A 25,138-nucleotide genomic window follows, 5' to 3' on the forward strand; every position below is an offset into this window, starting at 1 on the left:
CACCGAAACAAAGGGGCTTATATACTGCATATACAGAGAGGGTGAGGAACACCAGGAGAAGGAAACGAGTGGGCGGGGTTACAAACAAGACACAAGGTGACTACACTAATGGCTAGAGCGGGTCTAGAGCGATAACAGGACCAAAACACAGGCTCAAAAAGGTGTGACAGTAGGAGTCTGACAAATTGTACAGCACATGTTATGCTGTTATTATTTTGCTTTACTGAATAGTTAGATAGTTAGCTAAATTATAATGATGTACAAGCACTGCTGAGGTAGCTTAACTAACCTAACCTAAGCTAGTAAGCTAGCTTACCTAGTTTATGCTACCTAGCTAAATTCTGACTACAATAGCTAACTAGCATGTCTGAAATACATTTATGATTTAAGTAACTGATATAACTGAGCTAGTTAGCTAAAAGTACAAAAAATTCAAAAGTTGAATTTTGTATGGTTTCAGTTACAGCCAAAAAATCCAGCGCATCTTTAAAGCGGAGCTGTGTGACGCCACAAGCAGAGATAAGTCTTTCTGTGGGTCACAGGCATCGCTGTAATGGAGGGGCTGTTTAGATTTTGTCTGACATTTGGGCTAAATGGTTTGAAGCTTCTCTTCACTCTTCTTTCTCCCTCACCCCCCTCAGAAACGCTGGTGAATTACGCTGCCCTGACAGTGTTTTAGAGCTGCAGACAGTAGTAGCTATAAGTGAGTGGATTTAAGAGAGAGAGGGAGAGAAAATGAGGGGAAGAGAAGAGAATAGAGGAGAGGAGGAGGAGGGTCTGTGGAGGAGAGCGAGAGCCTGGCGATCAGCGCTGACATTTCCAGCGTTTCGCTCCCACTCCCTGGGCCATGTATGATTGTGGTGGCGAGAGGCGGCGGGAGCGCATGGGCCTGTGATTACATTATATCAGGCTGAAAAGCTGCCTGTGGGACACGGCCATGTCTAATGACTCTCACAGTTTCAACACCGGCGGCTCTGAAGCCTCAAATCCGCTTGGAGCAGCTCCACGCCGGCGGAATGGAGAGGTGGAGGGATGCACAGTGGGTTTAATAAGGGCATCTCTCCAAAACTCAAGGTCAGTAACTTTAAAGTTCCTCAGCAGGGGACAAAGAAACTGCAGTTAGTTACAGTAAAGGTCCACCGCCTGGACAGATGTCTCATGAATAATAAAAAGAAAGAAAAATTCACTTAAAGTTTTATAAGACACAGGTGCAAATACACACGGGATCAAGACAGCAAACTCGCATCATATAGGGGTATATTACCCTTCTGATCTCTGTATCTATCTGACCTGTGTTCACACCATTCAGTCCATGTTCTTATACAGGGGTTGGACAATGAAACTGAAACACCTGTCATCATTTTAGTGTGGGATTTTAGGTTTCATGTCTAAATTGGAGCAGCCTGGTGTTCAATCTTCATTAATTGCACATTGCACCAGTAAGAGCAGAGTGTGAAGGTTCAATTAGCAGGGTAAGAGCACAGTTCTGCTCTAAATATTGCAATGCACACAACATTATGGGGGACATACCAGAGTTCAAAAGAGGACAAATTGTTGGTGCACGTCTTGCTGGAGCATCTGTGACCAAGACAGCAAGTCTTTGTGATGCATCAAGAGCCACGGTATCCAGTGTAATGTCAGCATACCACCAAGAAGCACCAACCACATCCAACAGGATTAACTGTGGACGCTGTAAGAGGAAGCTGTCTGAAAGGGATGTTCGGGTGCTAACCCGGATTGTATCCAAAAAGCATAAAACCACGACTGATCAAATCACGCAGAATTCAATGTGCACCTCAACTCTCCTGTTTCCACCAGAACTGTCCGTCACCACAATCAATTATTGTGCTCTAAAACCAGGTATCTGCAGTTCAGCCACTGACCTAGTCTTAGAGTCTCTGTAAAATGCCAAATCCACCGGAGATCCTATGTAAACCTTACTCACTGAGGGCAGGAGTCCAGGTTCAGAAAGTAAAAATCCACCCTGGTGTTTAGTTTTTGGTTGGCTGAGCCACAGCAGAGCCACCCAGGCAGTTGGAACAAAACCCCGGGGTGGATTGTTACTGTGGTAAACATCTAAACACCTACCTATCTCAAAAATTGTACTTGACTGGTGGTGTTTTTCCTCCATAGACTAATTCTAACCATTTGTTTCTTAGCTCTGAATTACTGGGTAAAGTATATAAACACTGATGTGTTATTCGCACAAATAACACAGGAATGAACTGCATGCTGTTCCTAGCTCTGTTAGTCCTATCTGAGGAGACGGTGTCGCTGCCCGGCTTCAGCTCTGTCTATGGGTGGTCCCAAGCTGAGGTGGGCGGGGCCATGAATACTAATTCACGGGTTGATGTACAGTAGGTACGGTACTTTTCCTGATCGACTCGTTTTTCTGAATATTTTATTTTACTAGCTGCTGCAGACAATGAGACAGAAGAGGTTGAGGAAGTGGAGTTTCATGTGGAGCATCATAAATATAAAACTCAGAGAGATCTACGGTATTTCACAAACAACAAAAAATCGATCGGATAGAAATTGTATTAAGAATGGCCTCAATCGGACAGATTATTAGGTTGCATGTAAACTGCATGCAGCCAGTGTTGCAGTTGTTGTTTTTGGTCTGGATCCAGCTGTCATTACTGCATGCACACATGCCAAAACTGGACTAATAATTGCAGGTGTTAAAACTTACCTGCCTGAAGCTGAAGTGAAGGTGCAGCTTAAATCTTTCAGGCCCTGAAACTGTGAGTCTCGAGCTCCTGCTGGATTTACAAACGGATGATGTTTGAAGACGATTGGCCGCTGCAGAGAAAAGGGAAATTGGAACAGGACACTCGTGCCAGGATGAGAGCGGCGTAGTCCGGGTCGGTGTCAGTTAGCGAGCTGCTCGCTGAGCCACGATGATGCCCCGCCGCAGAGTAAATACCCGTTACTGAAATGCGACATGACACCTCGGGCCCCTCCTCGACTTATGAGAAGCGATGAGCTGAGCGGCCGGATGAAATGAGCCTCAGAGTGTTTTCCTCAATTGACATTTATATCAGTCTCTCTTAATTGCGAAGGCAGAACTGCAGAGAGTACTGAGACTTCCTCATTTGGAAGCTTTAATTTTTTTATTTCTCTCTTTCTCCTTTACTATAGAGCCTGTGAACGTCGGCGTCCAGTAGGGCTGCATGATATTGGACAAAATATTACATTGCAAATGTTCTTTTTTCAACTGTATACTGAATATCACGATATTAAACAATGCAGGGCCCATGATATCTGAGATGAGTCAACGCCAAACACTCAAAACCCGAGGAAAACAGCAAAAACAACAGTGATCGGCTCTTTAATCAGGCATTTTAATGGCTTTTTTTAAAAAGTGTTTTCTAGAAGTTGGTAGAATTTTGAGCAAAACATGATCAGTTCCAGGCAAATATAACAATTCTGCTTCCTTTTACATTTTAAATGATGATATTTTTGAGCAGCCGTATGTCTTCTGGAGTAAAAGAGATCAGGGCATGTGTCTGTCTGATATAATTACTGGGTTATAAGACCTGAAAGAGGAACTGACCAAAACAGCCTAGAGTTAAAAGGGTTAAATGATATATTGATATATCGTTTAATCATGCAGCCCTAGCGGCATCCAGGTAGTCCCCTGTACTTTCTAGGTCCCGGCAGTTGAGTTGCTTCCCCAGATATGATCTGAGCGGAGAGGCGTTCAGGTGAGGAGAAGTTGCCAGGTCTGGAGAGCTTGTATGCTTAAGGGAGAGGCCAGATGGTTCGGCACAAAAGAGGGGTTGAATGGAAGTGGCGGGGAGGCAGCAGGCAGAGACGTATTTATCCGAGTGGCATGCACTCGCTCAAAGATCGGGCCTAATAAGCCTGCTTCAGCTGAAGCGAGGGAACTGCACCCCCCCTCCGCCTCTCAGGAGAGACACAGTGTCAGAGCTGGCCCAAATTATGAGCAAACTGAGGGAAAAAGCATCGAGGCGCTGTCAGAGGAGCCGCGAGGAGCCGACTCCGGCACACACACTCTCACACACTGCTGTACAGCCTCCCCGTCAGCGCTGCGGCTCTGTTACTGCGGCTCCAGTGATGATGCATCAGTGTGCATGTGTACACCTGAACTCGGGAGGCAGCAGTCTGTCAGGGGGAAAATAAAGGTTTAGAGGTTTAGTGGAAGAGGCAGGAAACAGCACAGTTACAGCTAACAGGCCAATACTCAGGAGAACTGCACAGTGGCCTCCAGCACAGTTAACCCATATAAAAATAACCCACATAAACATACAGCTCTGAAAAAGAGCACTTACAAATTATTAAGAGTTTCAAGAACTGCTTGAATTTTTGCACCAGGAGTAAAGCAGCAATAAGTTATCCAAAAGCAGTGTGTAAGACTGGTGGAGGAGAACATGATGCCAAGATGCATGAAAACAAAAACTGTGATTAAAAACTCTCAAGTTTTAAGAACTCTTAAAACTTTATGAATATGAACTTATGAATATTTTCTTTGCATTATTTGAGGTCTGAAAGCTCTGCATCTTTGTTTGTTATTTCAGCCATTTCTTATTTTCTGCAAAAAAAACTGTGGAGCTCCTTTTGAACTTGTTAAATGTGTAAAAACAGTATATATGTCTTTGCATGTGTAACTCTATATAAATATATTTTCTCTGTAATAAAATAGTGAAACTTGTAAATGGTGTGAAGAAAAGTACGTTATATAGAATAATTTACTGCAGCATGATTTTCATATCATATTGAAATTTCCTTGAAGCCTATATGCAGCTGTTTAGGAACCTTTATTTTTGAGTGTAGTTTTGAGTATATTTTTAAATGTGTATTGTTTTGTGTATGTTCAAATGTATTTTCAAATGTATTTTGAGCATATTTTCAAGTGTTTTTTTATAGTGTATGTTTGAGTGTATTTTGTAGTGTATTTTTTTGCATATTTTTAAATGTATTTTTAAATGTGTATCCTGGCAGTCTGGCTTGTGCAGCTTCCTCATATAACCCTGGCTACTCTTTTACAGGCTTTTAGTTTTACTCGGACCCGAGGCTGTTGATATATTAGAATCGGTTCGCCTGACGATCAGATTTCTTGAGCCAGCGGCGAGAACTCGCTCACATTGAGCTGAATTCACGCGATTGCGCATTTCCGCTCGTCTCAGGGCCTCTGGAAGCGCTGTGGGTTCATTAATGAAGCTCCATCAGGCCAAAGTCCTGACGAACGTTTGGAAGTAGCATCGCTGGGATTAATACGTCTCTCGCATTCAAAAACAAATCATCGCGCTGCCCTGAGCTAAATAACTCCGATGAACAGAAGTAGTCAACAAACCATTAAAAATCTAAGTCTAATTGGATGTTACCAGTTCACAGAGACGTGCATAATTACCATTCATTTGCTTCAAGTGTTTCGGGAAGATTAGGAACAGTTGATCAGCCAATCAGGCGTTTTTTGGTTTGGGGCAAGAGTCTGTTGATGAGCTCTCACTGTCAGCCTCAACACAGCCCTTCGCTCAGCTGGAAAAAAATGCAATTATTTCTCCTCTCACATCCATGTAATCAGCGCACTTTGCTATGCTGATACAGATTAATTCATACTGCTTACAGACTGGAGTCATGCTGTTCCTGTTTCTGCTCTCGCGTTTCCTGTAGAGGCTCTTTTGTCGACTCTTATATAAACTGAACTCCTTTAACGGAGTCCAATTTTAGTGATCCATAGGCGAAAGGTTTGATTTAGGGCGTGTCAGTGTGTCTTTGCTGTCGTAACGACGGGAAAAGTACACCTTGTACCAATTCTCTTAATTAATCATGGGTGAAATAAACCAATTAGTGTTTCTTGCTCATCATTCCATTCAAGAGCCAGGTGAGCTCTGACCTTGGCAGATTGCTATTTTAATGGCGCAGCACTTCTGCGCTTCTTAATAGACGAAACTGAGCTGCTGGTTGACGCTAGTTTTGAGCCTGTTTATACGGGAGGGTGAGGACTAGTTGGTCATTGGCTGCTTGAAATAAGCCCCGCCCATTAAGGTCATTCCACACTCAGTCATGCCAGCAAAAGCCCATGACTTATGGCTCGTGGAAAATGGCGAATTGTGAATGGCAGTGAATGGTTAAAACAAGCTCACAATGCTAACACTCTTCCTCTCTTTCTCTCTCTCTTTTTCTCGCTCTGTTTCCAGTTTGCTCCCAGTTCTCCAGAGGGGTTTATGCCATCTTTGGCTTCTACGATAAGAAATCCATGAACACGCTGACTTCTTTCTGTGGCGCCCTCCACACTTCCTTCGTTACCCCCAGTTACCCCATTGACTCTGACGTCCAATTCGTCATCCAGATGCGCCCGCCCCTAAAGGGGGCGGTCCTCAGTCTTCTGACCTATTATCGGTGGGAGAAGTTTGTGTACCTCTACGATACAGATAGAGGTAAGTGTTGATTCAATTCTCTATTTTTTGCTTTCTGTAAAGCATTCACCCACTCAAGTCGAATCAATGCCTATACTATATATATATATATATATATATATATATATATATATATATATATATTTAAAGGGTTATTTGGATTGATTCCATTTGTATGTACAGTTATGCAATATGTGTGTGTGAGTGTATGTTTGAGTGGGTGGAAAAATGATGGTGGTTCTGCCTTACATATCTCAGGATTTTATAGTATGAACCAATCATTTTTTTTAATGTTTTGTTGCACAAAAAACACTACTAACTCTATTTAAGAGCTGTTGTCCATCAGAATAGAACATGAACCAGCCAATGAACACGTTTATTCATGTATTATATTTTTGTGCATGCATTACATTTTCTAAATTCCCAATTTGACCACCACTGCCATAGACGTACCATTTTTGGTTCCATGTATATATTTTATTAAAGTACAGATAGTAAAAGTGCATATGATGCTGTAAATGCTGTGTTTTAGATGGGAAGCAGGAATAGAAATGTTAAAACATTTCTGCTGCTCAGAGTGAACTGAGTTATTTTTTTATTCTGTTTATGACTCTCAATTTGAAGCGTACAGAGACATTCTGTCTTTAACCACAGTCAGCACACTGCACTGAATATGTCTAGCATTCATATTTTCTATGTCTTTACATTCATATTCATATTCACATTCACATCACGAGGGCCCTATTTTAGTGATCTATAGGAGAGCCATCAACCATCAACCGTGCACCATGATTTTGGGTGGCTTGCGTGGCTTAAAATGTGCAAAAGACATGTACTAATTCTTTTAATTAATCATTGGTGTATTTAATTTTGGGCATAACGTGAAATTAACCAATCCGAGTGTCACTTGCTCATCATTCCCTTTGCTCTTACTTTGGCGGATAGCTATTTTAACAGCGCAGCGCTTCTGCGCTTATCAGCTGAGGACATTGTCAAGTTCATTCACGCTGTGAAGGGTTCAATTCAGTCAATAGAACACCTGTGTTTTCCGGTGTCAAGATAGTAATTAGCTGGAAATATGCCTGAACTCCGTGCTTCTCCGGTAATTTTAGTCCCGTCCGGACTCACATCTCTGAGTTTCGTCTCCTCGCGTTTAATAAAATAGCTATTTGTCCACTGCCGCGCACCGTAATTACATTTAGGGATTGCTATTTTAATGGCACAGTGCTTCTGTACTCTCAGCAGAGGAAACTGTCCAGCTTGTTCACATTGTGAAGGGTTCTAATCAGTAGGTGCAGCACCTGTGTTTTCATTTAGATCTGATGAATTAGCTGGTCTTAAAGGTGGACCATCATGGCGATGATCTTCACGGTAATTAATCTGCTTGGTCGACAAGACAGGTCAACCTGTTTAACTGGTGTGGTTGGGTCTGTGATCCAGCCTGGTTATTGGGATTGGTTTAGGCTGGTCAAGTTACCAATGCTGGGCAAGCTGATTGACTAGTGTTCTAGATTCAAAGAGTTTATTATTATGTGCACAGTAAGAAAGTTTCCTCGTACAATGAAATTCACATGTAAATGTGTAAAGAGTGCAGGGTTATTTCCAAGGTAGGTTCAGGAGTCTGGTAGCAGTGGGGAAGGAGTTCTTTATCCTGATGGTTTTGCATTTTACACTTTTGTACCTTCGGCCTGAAGCAAGTTACCATCTTCTGCACTGTAAAGTGCTGGCAATGCACTGAGAACTGCAATGCAATGGAAATATACACTGACATAAACTTGTTGAGAGTGAAATTGTTATTGTGATCAGTAATTATGCTTTTTGTTATCATTTTCTCATTATCATGTTCCAGGGTTTTAAAATATTCCAATGTTTTTTAATAGTATTTGTTTAAAACACATATTTTTTTGCATTAATTTTTAACACTGTGAAGGAGCTTATGTTAAAATTAACTCCAGCTGAGAGCTGTATTTTACTCTAGATGGGATACAGTTCAGATTTAACTCCTGAACAGTGTTAAAAGGCCAGAAAACTCCCAGAAAAGAGTTACTTTAACTTTGTTATACAGTATGTATGTGTCATGCATATATATACACTTAAAATAAGTTGATATTAACTCTCAGTGAGTTTATTCCAAAAAAACAGAATTTGCTGTGTAGTGGTTGACTAACCTGGTAGAGATGGTTAAGCTATTTAACCAGTATGGTCATGCTGATCAACCAGTTTGGTCACAATCAGTGGTTGAGTTGCCTGGTCAAGGTAATAATCCTGGTTTACCAGCTCAAACAAAACACATCTCATACTCAATATGATCTGAACTACTCCTAACCAATGTTCTTAACCATTTATTTCATAATGCAAGTCTATAGGTTGACCACCTCAGCCTAGAAATGGTTTTGGAGATTCTACACTAATGCCATAAAGCCCAATAGCATGGGTTAACGGGTTAGGGTAAATAAGAGTGTAAACTCACACCTGGCTCAGCAGATAGAGGTGTGTAAAGATGAGTCATCCAGCTAAAAGCCCAAAAAACTTCAAACCACCTTCAAACGCTTCACCCTGACGTGATTAGTGAGTATCTCTTTTCTTCACACCTACTGTACTGTATCTCCCGACAGCAGATTGAAGTGCCCTGTTGTGCATGTTCCCCCCCCCCCCAAAAAAAAAAAAAATATATATATATGTATATATATATATATATATATATATATATATAAAATAAAATCACAGCTTCCTGTCTTGTGAAATAATCCATTTAGGACACCTCACCACAGGGACAGTGAAGGACGTACAGTAGGGTCCAGAAGTCTGAGACCACCAATGAGAATGCACCTATTTTGTCCTCCTTTCTGCATTAAAGCAAATATTTTATTTGAAATGATATGATATTTATACAGTCATACTCATGCTTGTTTGGAGGATACTCTTTTATTTATCCAGTGAATTTGGTGGTGCGTCCACTCCACATGTTTGTGTAAAAGCATCTGATGAGAAGATCAAATGCAGCAGATGGATTCTGTACTTGTACTTCAAAGAGAAGAGATAAGACAGTGGAAGGGATGAGACATGAATGTGATTAGTTATGCAAATGAGCTTAAATTGAACAATTTAACAAGTGAATTAGAAATTGTTGTACTTTTTTAAAATGTCCTTGTTTTAAAGCTTTTTTTTTGGTATGCTTTGTACAGAATTTGTAAAATTGCAGATTGCAGAGGACTTTTCAAAAGCACCGTCTTTTATGTAACAATAATTTGGCCTATTTAAATAGTCAATTTAGAGCTAATAAATGTTACTAAACTTAGAAATGTCCACACCTTTACAAGTTGTAAGGTGTTATCTTGTGAGTAATAGGGCTGGTCCCATGCAATGACTATGGCCAACTGATTGGCCACATTTGATTTATTTTAACTTATTTTTTTACGAAATTTCAACCCTGATTACTTATTTTAATGATAAACACTTAGTAAGTTCAGGATTGGTTGGTTTGGGAAGTTTTGTTATAGCAATATATTTCACTCTTCAGTCAATGCTGCATGTTGGTGAGATCTGATACTCCTGTAATTAGATTAAAATTGTGTAATAAAATGTACAGTAATGGCTTTTAGAAAAGAAAAGTCAGCTAAAGGAATTATGTAAACGGGAACTGATTTAAAATATCCGACTGAGTATTTTACACACTTTGCTGAGGGCCATAGAATGGCAACGGTTGCATACATTACTTATTCTGCCAATAGAAGTTCAATTTATTCTAATGTAAAAAAGACAATTTAACAGTGAATGTGAACATTGGACCAAAGTTTTGAAAGTAGTGGTAATCGTGGTAAAGTTTGTGAGTTGGATTTCACCAGCTTAATAAATGAATTCTCTAAAATTTAGTCAAAAAAGAAGATTAATTCTAAAGGTGGGAAGTTTGTTCAGTCTCAAGTATTAAGTGTTTTTTGTGTCCTTGTAATAAATGGTTGTGGTTCACAAGTATACTTATAGCACCACCTCCTATCATGTCCTACCCAATCAAAGAGCCAATCCAATCTGAGCCAATCAAACAGCAGCTTAGCCCTGCCTAGTGCATTAGACAAAATAAAATAAAATAAAAATCATGTTATAAATTATTTTTACTGCTTAGGGATGATTTGTGACATAAAGAAATTATATTAGTTATATAAGTTCTATAAAATAAAAATAACAGTGTTAAACAAATGATTACTTAGACTGAAATTAAGATAAAAATACAAATAATATATGTTTTTGGAGTGCATTACAGACAGGAAACAGCATTTTATTAGGGTTAAATCATAGTTTAACATAGTTTTAATAGAGTCCTCTATTGACAGAAATCCACCCGTCTCCAGCCAGGAGTCTAAATCTGTTCTCCGAAAGTAAACCACACACTCCAGCTCTCTCCTCCTCATAAAGCTTTTGTTCTCATCTCAAGTGTCAGCAATAAACTGGGTGAATTAGCCGAGCGGAGAGATGCCCACATACCACAATATTCCTGTGGAATGAATCATTTCGGAGGAGATTAAACGCAGGGGGTAAACATATTGATCCGTCGTCTCGGTGAGTGTCAGCTCTCGGTGTAATTTTTAGGGAAACAAGCTGAGCTAGGTAGGCCGTGCTTTCATTGAGATCCCACCTCCCGCCGAGGTCTTACCCCAGCAACATCCAAACTAGACACAAATACAGATTAGAGGTGGCAGCACTTCCCTTACCAAACCCAGAGTGCTGTGAGTCTGTGAGTCACTTAAGGATATCCTCAGAATTAGGGCTGCCTGCTAACACACTGCCACGCCAGCTCTGATTTACATATTATCATAACTAGCGTGAAGCGTGAAGTTGTAGCTGTAGAGGAATGGTGTTTTATTAAAAGGGATATACAATTCAATTAATTTCATATATAAATATGTTTTTTTAACAGACGTTGTCACAAAGCAGCTTTACAGAGAAAAACAGATCCACGCCTCTTATAAGCAGCACCACAGAGATGCTGATTATTGTGGCGACAAGAGAGGCAAGGAAAAACTCCCTTGCATAAAGAGGAAGAAACCTTAGGAGGAATCAAGACTCAAAAACAACAGTATATTAGTTTCTTATTGCACAATATTTCTGCTTAAATGTTTGCAAATGGAATAAAGCAGCATAAAGTTATCCAAAAGCAGTGTGTAAGACTGGTGGAGGAGGAGAACATGATGCCAAGATGCATAAAAATTAATGTGATAAAAAACACCAGGTTTATTCCACCAAATATTGATTTCTGAACTCTTAAAACTTTATGAATATGAACTTGTTTTCTTTGCATTATTTATTTATTTTTTTTCAGCCATTTCTTATTTTCTGCAAATAAATGCTCTAATATTTTTTATGTGGAATTTGGGAGAAATGTTGTCCACAGTTTATAGAATAAAACAACTCTTAACTATTTCTTAGGTTAAGTTCAGGTCCTTTAAATATAAACTCTCTAGAGAAGGCTACAAGCATTGCATCAAATGTAGAGTCTCAGGGCAGAGAGTGTAGAGCAGAGTAGAGTAATATATTAATAGTATTATAAATGTGATAGTATCTATTGTATAAAGTTTGTAGAAGTTCTCTGCTCCATTCCTTGTTTCCACCACATTGTCAGCCATCAGCAGGAGTCAGTAAAATATTATTATATCATGATTTTTTATAAAAAAAAAATCAAAACAAAACTAGTGAAACAGACGTTCAGTTTGATGGGACAGTACTGTAATAAATACAGGAAACACTGAGAATGATGCTCTGCCATACTGGAATCTGTCAGTCTCATGTTAGAGCAGATGTTTACCGCTCTACATCTGTTTTTAATCTCTCTACAATAAGGGAACAGGTAATTAGGCCAGTTGCCAGTTTATATCTATACTAACAGACTGTTTTATCAGGTACAACTTCCACCAAACACACAGTTACACTTTACAGGTTTATAATTAAACAACTGGAGCCCATCTGTTGCTGTGCGATTCGTCAGACGCTCTTTTCCTCATTCAGTCAATAGTACTGGACCAACACTGGACCACAGAACAAATAGATAGATAGATAGATAGATAGATAGATAGATAGATAGATAGATAGATAGATAGATAGATAGATAGATAGATAGATAGATAGATAGATAGATAGATAGATAGATAGATAGAAAAAATAAGTATAAAAGTAGAGTCTTTTGTGGTTGTGTAATGGAGGTAGTGCTGTTGAACATATCAAACACTGAACAATAGGATAAATATGAAATGAATATATGTTTTAGCAATCTTTACATGAATTGTCATCTGTGCACAGCTTGATTTATGCTGTGTCAGTGTGTTTTGTTATCATAACGACGGAAAAAGGGCTACGCTTTGCGTTGGGCGCAACGTGAAATAAACCAATCAGTGTGTCTCTTGCCAGGTTTATGGAAACAGCAATTTTTTATTGACTGTTGTCAGGGTTTGAATCAGTCAGTGGAGCATCTGTATTTCTGCTGCCAAGATAGCAAAACACCCATCGGTGTAGATATATTCAGAAGCTCTGTTGCTATTTAAATAAAAAAACAGGCACAAGGAGTAAAAACAGACTGTTGACGGGGTTTAGGATAGCAAATAGCATGCCTCTTTGTGCAGGTTGTAGAATAGGGCTCTACAGCTTTGTTTCTTTATACCCATGCCAGGTCCTCCTAACCTTCTAGCAATGATCAATGATCAATGATCTATGGTTTCTGATGTAGATTGGCTAATGAATTGAGCAGCTGGGTAACAGCTGGGCTGCAGTCAGTCATTGTAAACGTACAATCTTCACGATAAGTTCAGTGTATCTGTAGGCAACATGTAGCACAGATGCATTAAAGTAGATTAAACCGTCTTGCATGGTCCATAATGCATTCTATTGTTTGTCTAAAAAGACAATTACTTTCCAGTATGGATTTCTGCCAACATCAGGAATTCACAATAAATCCCCCAAAACTCACGCAGCTCTTTAAAAGAGCCTACACTCCATATGAAGCCCTGCCGTGCCCTCAGGTCTGATTCTCAGAGCTTCTTTAAGATAACGTGTGATTAATTAGATCAGACAAATGAGGAGGAGGAGCTTCACGAGATGCTGTGTGATACCCCCTCACGTGCGTCAGAGCAGCCGTATCCGGCTCTAACGCGGCTCCATCACTCAAAGGTCACGTCTGTCAGCACAGGCTTCCTATAAATCCACAGACATGTTATTTTATTGCAGTGTATGTTTACACATACATTTCAATTATATGTGCTGTTTGAGGTTTAGCATTATGATTTTCTTTATATAATTTATTGTTGTTTTCACCTGAAACCTGAAGTGTTGATGCTGAACACTGTGCAGAAAATGTAAAAACACTAATCAGTTTGATGCTGAACAAACCTAGACTAAATTACACGTCTATAATCAGTGAGGTGGAATTTCAAAAAGACGTTTAGGTAGACACTTGTAGATATCCAAAGGGACAGTTAGACATGCCCCAAAAGACACTTGGGAACATCCAAAAGGACACTTGCAGATGTCCAAAAGAGGCACTTGAAGACATCCAAAGGGACATTTGGAGACACCCAAAAGAACCTTAGGAGACACCAAAAAAAGCACTTGTAGACATCCAAAAACATTTGTAGACACCAAATAGACATTTAGAGATGGGAAAAAAGATGTGGAGACGTCCAAAAACGGCCATTGGAGATTGTGAGAAGGACACTTAGAGATACACCAAAGGAAGTGAAGTCATCCAAAAAGACACTTGGAGACATCTAAAAGGACATTTGTAGAAGCTCAAAAGGACACTTAGAGACACCCAAAAAGCTACTTTGGAACATCCAAGAAGCCACTTGGAGACACCAAGAAGATGTGGAGATGTCCAAAAAAGAATTGAATTTCCCCTCGGGGATCAATAAAGTATCTATCTATCTATCTATCTATCTATCTATCTATCTATCTATCTATCTATCTATCTATCTATCTATCTATCTATCTATCTATCTATCTATCTATCTATCTATCTATCTATCTATCTATCTATCTATCTATCCAAAAAAGACACTTGGGCACAAACTTGGAGACACCAGAATAAACACTTGGGAACATCAAAAAAAGGGATTTAGAGACATCCAAGAAGATGTGAAGATGTCCGAAAAAGGCACTTGAAGATATCCAAAAAAGACACTTAGAGACATCCAAAATTATACTTAGATACACCAAAAAAGACACTTGGGAACATCCAAAAACAAACTTGGAGACACCCAAATAAACACTTGGGAACATCAAAAAAAAAGGTACTTGGCAATATCCAAAAGGACATTTGGGGATGTCAAAAAAAACACTTGAAGATGTCCAAAGGGACAGTTGGAGACAGCCAAAAAGTATGGTATGGTAAAATAATTAAATATCTACATTTATAACTGGTAAATAAATCAGCATGATGAATTTGTAGAGGGTTATGATGTAAAACTGGTTCTGGATCAGTAATGGGATTGTGAAGGCAGTACTGAACACCATGCCGAGCCGAGGATCCGTCCTCTCGTAGTCCCGCAGTGAAATGTAATCCTGATTAGAGCAAGACCTGTGGCCTTCAGGCAGGATTACACACTTTACTGATGCACTCAGACCAACACCTCCCCGCTCTACAGGTCACATCACACCTGCTTCAGAGAGGCGACCCTGTCAGGTGACTGGGGGGGCGTGTGCTGTTGCTCGGGTGTTATAGGCTGGTTTAGCCGGCGCTGATCTCAGAGCTGCTGATCTGTAATTAGATCAGGCTGGTTAAGCAGTCGAGGCTCGTGACGGTTAAAAGTCTAAAGGGTGTTTTTTTAGGCATCTCATTAATATCTTCTCTCTTTATGAAGAAGCCTATCACTACAGATAAGCAATCACAAACCGGGGAAAAGCCATTTTAGAATTTTATTTATTTAATTATTTTTTTGTGGGCTCATCACACATAACGTATTTTTCTTATTCAGTAATAAGAAGAAAAGATGGCATGTTAGAAATATGGCATTTATGACATAAGTGTAGATGAGCACCAAAAAATAATGTTTTTCCTTGATTTTACCTAATTACAAAAACCTCTGGAATATAATCAAGAGGAAGATGGATGATCACAAGCCATCAAACCACCAAACTGAACTGCTTGAATTTTTACACCAGGAGTAAAGCAGCATAAAGTTATCCAAAAGCAGTGTGTAAGACTGGTGGAGGAGAACATGATGCCAAGATGCATGAAAAAAAAATGTGATTAAAACCAGGATTATTCCACCAAATATTGATTTCTGAACTTCTAAAACATCTTTTTTTTGTTGTTATTTCAGACATTTCTTATTTTCTGTAAATAAATGCTCTAAATGAGAATATTTTTATTTGTAATTTGGGAGAAATGTTGTCTGTAGTTTATAGAATAAAACAACAATGTTCATTTTACTCAAACATAAACCTATAAATAGCAAAATCAGAGAAACTGATTGATCTCTTATTTTTTTCCAGAGCTGTAAAAACCAGTATAATAGAAGTTGTGGAGAATTAGTGAGAAGGGAAATGTAGAGAACCTATATGATCATTTTGCAGCCATGTTCTGTTGAACTAAATTAAATATGCAAACATTGACCTGATTTTATTATCATTATAGGGATATACATTATTGTTCATTCTTTTTCTTCTATCTTTGCTTTGTTTTTGCAGTGTAGACTGCTTTGCAAAACTGTATATACAGCATGTCCTGAACTCTACCGATTGTATTTCAGTATAAAAGTAATCTTTAAAAGTAATAATATGTATAAAAACTGTACGAATATTGCACCTCTATCTAGTGTTATCTCTAAAACATGATACCTTAGGCACTGATACAACAGAAATCATGTATCTTGTTAAATTCCCAATCTGGGTGACTGAATGCTGCTCTTCATCAATACGAGTCCTTGGCCAAGACTCCCAAAAACACTACATTGACCAAATTCTGTAATAGAAATAAGCCTGTAATAAGAGCGTTAGCTAAATGCGATAAATGTAAATGTAAATATAACGTTTTCTTTTTATTCTGTTTATTCTGTGAATAAAAAGTTGCATTTCAGGCTTCATAAGTGTTAACTGGCATCCAGATCACTGGAATTCCCTGTAAACTGCATTAACAACTAAATTAAATTCACACATAATGCGTAAAGCCGCATCTCCCACATTATAACAGCTTAAATCATAACGCCGTGCCACAACACACTCATTAACACTTCAGCTCTCAATTATTCATGTGTTAAAGCACAGTGCTACTTTTTACAGCATATCTCCCTCAGCATGTCTTCTGATGAAGCCAGCATTTCTCATTTTACCCAGAGTTTTCTCCTCTTTATGCAATTATAATGCCTGACCTTTTCTAACATTTCTGACCTGTCAGAATATGAAAATCTATTTAGATGCAAACAAATAAAAGAAAAAAACCTGCAGGCGAGGGCAGAATCAACAGTGAGAACAGTGATTTTGTTTACGGGGGCAGAAAGGCTGATAATTTAGCTTATTTTTTTTCATTGGTTCACAATGTTCCTTTTAAAGCTGCCTTTCTTTATTAATAAAACAGTGATGGCGGCAGTTCATAAAGAAATTGGCCTATTTTTTATACGCCCTTCCTCACCCTTTAGCGGAAAGTGACCGTTAATTGAGGGACTGCGAAGAAATGGTGGGAAAAAGGCTGTTTCACGTCCATTTGCCGCTCCCACTCCGTCAATAGAGTTGATTAATTACCACCCTGTCACTTTCGTTAAGTTTCTGCATTGGCTTCATAAAGGCTGCTTTTAAGCCTGCACTTTCCCGAGAATCGGGCTGCTCTGGGTGGATTTGCCTGATCAGAAGCTAAATTTTAGTACATTTTAGTACATTCGCAGCTTTGATAGAGAGCTCTACTCAAAATGAAGACACTCAGCTAGTGGTTATAATAACAAATTACATCCAAGGCTGAGGCCCAATGCAGGAAGCCAGTGTTTGACAGAGTTAACAGGTGGCCGCCATCTTGAATGCATAGCCTTGAATTTAAAGTAGACTTAAATGAAGAGTGGTGAGATTACAGTGGGTGGAAGAGCCCTTTTTTAACCATTTTTAACCGTTATGAAGAGTTACTAAATTCAGTAATGTATTTCTATATTTAAAGCAACAACACTCCCAAAGGCTAAGGCTTAAATGTATGTGTGAACGTGCCAAATCAGATTTTTTTTCCAAATCAGACTTGAATCACTTTTATATGTGGTCCTTAATTAGATACGTATCCGATCCACAGACATGCAAGAATTCATGCAATTCACTTTTTGCTTCTGCGCATTAGCATTAGCATTAGCTCTATGTGCTTCTCTCTCGTACCCACACTGCATCTCTTGGTGCAGCTGTGCAGTTATAGCTGCAAAAAAAAAAAAACAGCAAAAGCAAACCGCCTGTCCTTTTTTCTCCTCCTGGACCTGAGCATGAACTTCAGAGCAGCTGTTTACTCTCCACTCCAGCAAAAGATGCTCCACATATGAGCTGCTAACTCATCCATTTCCCTTTATAAAGCTAGCAGTCATCACCACACCCCCCAAACATACACATTGCATTTAAATGTTGGTTTAAATGTTGATTAGCAGACTAAAGTGGCACGTTCTGACTTTTCCTGTCAAGAAAATGTGTCAAGAAAACAAGCTAAACCCTAATAAAATGCTACACCATGCAAGAAGTGCTGATGAAATTTCTCACTCTTTTGCACTGTAGCATTTCAGCTAATGAGCAGCTCATGTATATTAAAGACCAGTACTCAGCATCTTTCTGAGGGCTAAAATAGAGCAAAACTTCAGAATGCAGGCCACAGATTTTAAACAGATTTTAAGATTATGAGTTAGAAGTAATGTTTAGTAAAATACAGCAATAAATAAATGGAAATTTACAAAAAATAATACTAATACTGTATAAAACAACAAAAATCTTATATAAAACATAAACATATTATACAACGCAGCAGTCACCTGAATTGGCGAGGGTCATAATGCATTTGGAGTTAAAAGTCACTATGGTTGCACTTTTAACTAGAAAGGCTTTTAGTCCATCCCAGTATAAAACCAGCTTGATTGTAGACAGAGATACTGGTGTTCCAACTGCTTCCGGTTGATGGCAGGTCTGTAACTTGGTGGTTCTTGGGTTGAGGGTGACAGTAAGGGATTTTTTCACTACTTAGTAACTTGTGATGATGGTGGAATCAGTAGTTGGTTAACAATGGATCCATTGGAGACATTGGTGGCTTTCCATCATACTGTGTATTGGTCAGTACATGTTTTTGTGTAAAATATATTGTGTGTTTTTTTATCTTTTTTTTAACAAAATAATTTATTTTTATTTATTTTATAAATAAGTTCAGACATACAGCTCCTAACAATGATGATTTTCTTTGATTTTACCAAACCTCTGGAATATAATCAAGAGGAAGATGGATGATCACAAACCATCAAACCACCAAACTGAACTGCTTGAATTTTTGCACCAGAAGTAAAGCAGCATAAAGTTATCCAAAAGCAGTGTGTAAGACTGGTGGAGGAGAACATGATGCCAAGATGCATGATTAAAAAACTGTGATTAAAAACCAGGGTTATGGTCCACAGACCATTCTTGACACTCCCTCCACCATGCTTATGTAACTGTAGGCAAGACACACTTGTCTTTGTAGTCCTCATCTATTTTGATGCCTCACATTAGCACGGATTAGCCCTAGCTAACATTAGCTAGCTCTGTCTGTCTGAGATTAGAGTATTCAATTTAAATTTAATTCTAATTTCATGCAGTGCATTTTAGTGCAACATATCTGCTGAAGTGAAGCCCTCCCGTGCATCCTGTTTTATCCTGCTATAAACGCCCCTGTTTATAGAGCACCCAGACTTCAGTAGGTTGGACTGGTCCTGCGCTCGGCTCAGCACTGAACATATTTTTCCTCTTTATCCACACAAATGAAAGGGAAGAGAAAAGCATATGGGGAAGCGGCGGCGGAGGGAAGTGAGATGGATTCCGCCCTTTGCGAGGCGCCGGTCAGGTATGGGCAGATAATTGCCAGGCTTGTGCAGCAGAGACGGATGATTACGGGGTTTATTGTCTCTCCCAGGCACAATCAACCTTACCTCATGTCCCTGATTCAGCACTCGCACAGCCACTTGATTTATGGGTCTCTCTCTCTCTCCCTCTCTCCCTTACCCTCTCTCTCTCTCTCTCTCTCTCTCTCCCTCTCTCTCTCCCTCTCTCTCCCTCACCCTCTCTCCCTTACCCTCTCTCTCTCCCTCACTCCCTCACCCTCTCTCTCTCTCTCTCTCTCTCCCTCTCCCTCTCCCTCACCCTCTCCCTCTCCCTCACTCCCTCACCCTCTCTCTCTCCCTTACCCTCTCTCTCTCCCTCACCCTCTCTCTCCCTTACCCTCTCTCTCTCCCTCACCCTCTCTCTCCCTTACCCTCTCTCTCTCTCTCTCCCTCTCTCTCCCTCACCCTCTCTCCCTCTCTCCCTTACCCTCTCTCTCTCCCTCACCCTCACTCCCTCCCTCACTCCCTTACCCTCTCTCTCTCTCCCTCACTCTCTCTCTCTCTCTCTCTCTCTCTCATGCCCATTCTGCTGCTTTCAATCTTTCTCTCTCTTTCATACCTCACTCTATCTCCCATGCACATGTGCAGTCTCTCTCTAGTGCCAACTCATCTCTGCCTGCCTTTCTTTCTTTCTTTCTTTCTTTCTTTCTTTCTTTCTTTCTTTCTTTCTTTCTTTCTTTCTTTCTTTCTTTCTATTTCTTTCTTTCTTTCTATTTATTTTTCTCATGGTCACTCACTCATTCTCTCTCACTGCCTTTCTGTCTATCTCTCTCTTATGCTTATTCTAATGCTTGCAATCTTTCTATTTCTCACATGCAGTCTCTCTCCAGTGCCAACTCATCTCTGCCTCGCTTGTCTTCCTTTCCTTTTCTTCCCTCTTTGTTTCTTTTTTCCTTCTTTCTTTTTCTCTTGGTCACCCACTCTCTCATCTCTCTCTCTCTCTTTCTATCTTTCTCTCTCTTACCCCCTGTTCTCTCTGTCTGCCTGTCTATCTCTCTTTTATACTTATTCTGGTGCTTACAATCTGCCTTTTTCTCTCTCTTTCTCTCTTTCTCTTTTTCTCTACCTCTCTCTCTTATTTTCATACACCACTCTATCTCCCATGCACATATGCAGTCTCTCTGTAGCGCCAACTAATCTCTGCCTCGCCTGTCTCCCTTTCCTTTATTTCTTTCCTTTTCTCTGTCACTCTCTCTCTTTCTCTCTCACTCTCTGTCTCTGTCTTCTTTTTCTCTTGTTTACCCACTCACACATCTCTCTCTCTCTTTTTCTCTCCCTCACTCTCTCCATCCACTCTGCCGCAGCCAGCTGAGAGAGCATCTCTGCAGCACACCCACAGCTGAAGGGAAGACAAAGAGAGTGAAGAAAAGAGAGAGAGAGAGAGAGAGAGAGAGAGAGGAAGAGAGAAGACAATAGGGAACACACTGAAAAAGCAGGAACCCCGTCCAGCCCAGCTCATCCTGCTGACGTCGCTTTCTCAAAGCACTTTTGCTTTATATTGGTATTTGCGACTGAGAATCTGAGAACAGCTTTAGCAGTGATATTCTGCAGGTAAGGCCAGGGAACCTCCATCCGTTTAGGAGCATGACGACGTTTTAACACCAACAAAAAACACACCTAGGCCATACTGATCCGCCGATCACCGATCGCCCCTCCCCCTCCAATCAATACGCTGAATATGATACAGCACTGAGCCGCCGCCATGTAAATACAGCAGGACTACTGTTCCCCGGCTCTGAAAAGGTTGCCAAATCAATCCTTATATAAAGGAAACTGTGCAACAGCAAAGCAGATTCTTCTACGCTTGTCCAAACTGTGAAGCGTGCCAAGCCAAGCTCCATCTGAAATTCTATGAGGAGCCGTGCATTTCAGACAGCATGTAAATTCCCCCGCAGATTTCCATTCAGCCGATGATACTCCCACTACAGGGTACACCCGCTCCAGAAGCGCCGCTCTGGCCTCCTACAGCCCCCACTGTGATGCTTATGTTGTTTAATATGAGAAAAATCATAGTGGCATTATAAATGCTGCTTAAATCGAGTATAAACTTTATTTGTAGCACTAATACTAATACTGTAGCACTAATAGGGCAATAAGATAATGGTGCATTGGTGGCTCAGCAGTTAGAGCTCTGGGTTATTGATGGCAGGGTTGTGGGTTCGATACCTGGGTTCGACAAACTGCTACTGTTGGGCTCCTGAGGAAGGCTGGCCACCATGCTCTCATCATGTATCACTGTGAGTGTGTTCACTGCACAGACGCTTTGGTTTAAAGGCTGTATTCATTTTTGTGTGTCCAACACAAGTTTAATGAATATGGCTAAGAATAATGTCTTGTCTTGTATGTATGTTGTGAATTTAAATGTATGTTGTGATTTTAAAAATTAAACCAATTGGTCCATTACTATTAAGTCAAATTTCGTATTTTATGAAATCTCTTATTTTATGTTTTATCTGATTACTCAATTAATCGAATCAATTTTTCAGTAGAGTACTTGATTACTAAAATAATCAATAGCTGAAGCCCTACTTGGAATTGGCATGAACTGCAGCAACAATGACTAGTAGGTACAGTAAGGAGTAGGAGTGTGTCTCTTCTTGTGATGGGTGTGTTCAATAATGGAAATGTGTGTTCAGGCAGGGTTATAGGATAGTAGGCGTGTTTAATAGTGGGTGTGTCTTCTAGAGACAAGGAGTGTTTTATAATAGGCTATTTTACAGTTTTACAGTTGTGGGTGTGTGCAGTCTCGTGTACACAAGTCTTGTAGTTCTGGATCTCTGAAGCACTAAGGTTTCTCAGATCTTCTCGCGATATCTGCAGCCTGTGTGTACGCTTCCATCGCCATAATGACAACGATCCATTACTGAATGTGGGGGGATGATGTGCATTGCAGCACTAATCTCCATAACGCTCACTGCCTCCGCTGTCAATAGCCGGCTCGTCGGATGAAAAAACAAATTCATCATTTTCAATTTGCGGGCGGCCGAGGGGAAAAGAACAATATTTCATTGTCCCGTTACGAAGTGGAGCATTCGCCCCGATTAGCCGTTAAACAAATGACTGACACGTGTAGGGAAGGCGGCGGCAGCGGCGAGACATCTCGATAAGCGAGATTCCTCTTCCTCAAACCCCTTTGACGGAAATCAGCACTCGCTTACTCTGGAGTGCTCCATAACATTTGCATAATACATTCGGTTCCCCGTAGACGCTCTCAGAGCGGAGGGATGCGGCGCGAGAGCTGTTTTATCATACATTCACTCGTCTGAATCTCCAACGTGGTCAGGTTAAACAATGCGGTTCAATTCCTCCCTTCGCCCAGAATCCGTGTGCTGTGAACCGCACTGAGCCATACTGAGACTTTACACACTCGATGGCAGGGCTGCTGCTCTGCGGAGATAGTTTGTGATGTGTGTCAGGCCTAAATCCCACAAATCTCCTCCCTTTATCGCCTAAAAGCTTTTCATTAGAGTAAATAAAACACCCAGGCCTGTTCCTCAAACCTTGGAAGCTTTTTCCACACACTGTCAAGTGCAGTTAAAGCCCATAGGCCGGATTCACAGCTCTGAAAGAAATATACTGTAGAAATAAAGAGAATAAATATAGAGCCTGATGCAGTGGACATTTTAACTGCATTTAAGAGCATTTTTCTTACCTGTACTTGGTCTGAGGAAGTGAGGAAGTTTGCAATGTACTTAAAGAGTTTTCTCTTGCTTTGGTTTGTTTTCATGCAATGAAAAAAACAAACATGTACCAAAAAGCCTCAGAACAAACCATGTGAGAACGTTTTCTCCTCTTTGAAAACCTCTGGAATATAATCAACAGAAAGATGGATGATCACAAGCCATCAAACCAACCACAAGTTGAACGGCTTGAATTTTTGCACCAGGAGTAAAGCAGCATAAAGTTATCCAAAAGCAGTGTGTAAGACTGGTGGAGGAGAACATGATGCCAAGATGCATACAAAAATTGATTAAAAACCAGGGTTATTCCACCAAATATTGATTTCTGAACTCATAAAACTTACTAAGCTTAATATGAACTTACGAAATGTTTTCTTTGCATTATTATGTGAGGTCTGAAAGCTCTACATCTTTTTTTGTTATTTCAGCCATTTCTCATTTTCTGCAAATAAATGCTTTAAATCAGAGAAACTGATTCAGAAACTAAAGTGTTTTCATATTCACATATGCAAATTAAATCATGACTCAGCGTATCTGAGTTTAAGTCAGATGCTGAAACAGCCCAAGTGGGAAAAGAAAAAACGCCCATAACCGACCACAGCAGGAGATTCGCCATTGAGACTTTCTTTAGGAGTTCGCCAGGTCTCCACATGGTCTAACAGATGCAACGGCGTATAATAAGCTTCATATGTGCATAGCAATTACTGACAAATTGGCCTCCTTGAACGTCCTTCAGGTGTTCTGGCCACCTATGGACATCTTCGACAAGGTGAAATCGATGACAGGACACGCCGCCGTGCTCAGATGGCCTCGGGATCAATGAGCCGACACCAGCAGAGCGTTCTCATCTTCCTCTCAGATTGGAAAAACAACGCTAAGTGCTGCTAATCTCCCGGCTAAGCCTTGCGCACACTCTTGGCTTATCTTAATGTAGAGATGTCAACTACAGCCTGCTGTGGTCTGGCTGGAGAGGGACCCATATGAATTGACACTTGGTTTTAGTGTTTCTTTCTTTCTTTCTTTGGTTCTTTTGATGCTGTTCTTCCGGCTGAATGAAAAACGGGATCAGTCTGGGTCTCGCGAGACCGCAGGACACTTCCACTCGAGAAACGTCACTCCGGCTTAATCATGTTGTAAAAACAAACCCTGCACACAATGAGTATTCTGCCTTTATTCAACTGGGACTCATTAAGTGTTGCTGATGGAAGTGAAAGAGGAGGACTTCAGAACTAGAAATGATGAGATGATGAGATGATGCTGGCACAGTAACACTTGGAGTACTGGTTCAAACACTTTACCACCTCGAGGAGGAAATACACACCTGACTACATGATAGGATGGATTTGTTTATATATTGGACAGTCTACAGAATTTATATATTTGTATGTATCTTTCCAGGGTTATGTGTTTCCACATGCCCCCTAACACTACACCCTATCCTTATGTCCCAACAGTAATTGGGACACTCTACTACCACTAGGGGTTAAAGCATAAAAAATGGATAAGTAAGGCTAGATTATCTCCTGATACTATTTATTAACATTTATTCTAGTTAGTTTCAATTTCACACTGCAGTTTAGTGATTAATCTGTTACCATCACCTATGCGGGTAAAGGCTACCAATACTTCACTTTAATTGGTTTGTAGAGCGTTGACCTGTTTCTCCAGGTGTTTTGCTGAATTCTGCCTTAATGCCAGATTTTTTTGTCACTTTACTGGGCATGTGTTTCATGCAGCAGAATGAGTGTTAACAGATTCCTCTTGGATTCCTTTTACTTCTGGTTATAAATAAGAGTTCATCTACAGTTACAGTAGATACAAAAATCACCAGCATAAGTGTTTGCATCCATACAATTGCATGACTTGCATGCATGCCAAAGAAAGTCAGATTTTGGCGCATCTCTTTTGTCCATCTATAACAATGCTTTCACTTCAATCTATGGTTCAGTAGTTCTTGGTCCTTTGACCTTGCAATATTGGTTTGGACCAAACTCTAAAAGTCCAAAAGTCTGAGCCAAAC

The 25,138-nt window shown here is 40.1% G+C and overlaps 1 protein-coding gene across 5 annotated transcripts in view; it reads left to right on the forward strand.

Annotated features, from left to right (window-relative positions):
- Positions 1-25,138, forward strand: part of gria3b (glutamate receptor, ionotropic, AMPA 3b) — a 184,665-nt gene that overhangs the window by 57,632 nt on the left and 101,895 nt on the right. For all 5 annotated transcript variants that reach the window (XM_049484373.1, XM_049484374.1, XM_049484371.1 and 2 more), the window contains exon 3: positions 6,165-6,404. In XM_049484373.1, coding sequence (XP_049340330.1) covers positions 6,165-6,404 — 240 coding nt within the window. The remainder of the gene's footprint in view (positions 1-6,164; positions 6,405-25,138) is intronic.

The sequence above is a fragment of the Astyanax mexicanus genome, chromosome 10 (genome assembly GCF_023375975.1).
Source record: "Astyanax mexicanus isolate ESR-SI-001 chromosome 10, AstMex3_surface, whole genome shotgun sequence".
Taxonomy (NCBI): domain Eukaryota; kingdom Metazoa; phylum Chordata; class Actinopteri; order Characiformes; family Acestrorhamphidae; genus Astyanax; species Astyanax mexicanus.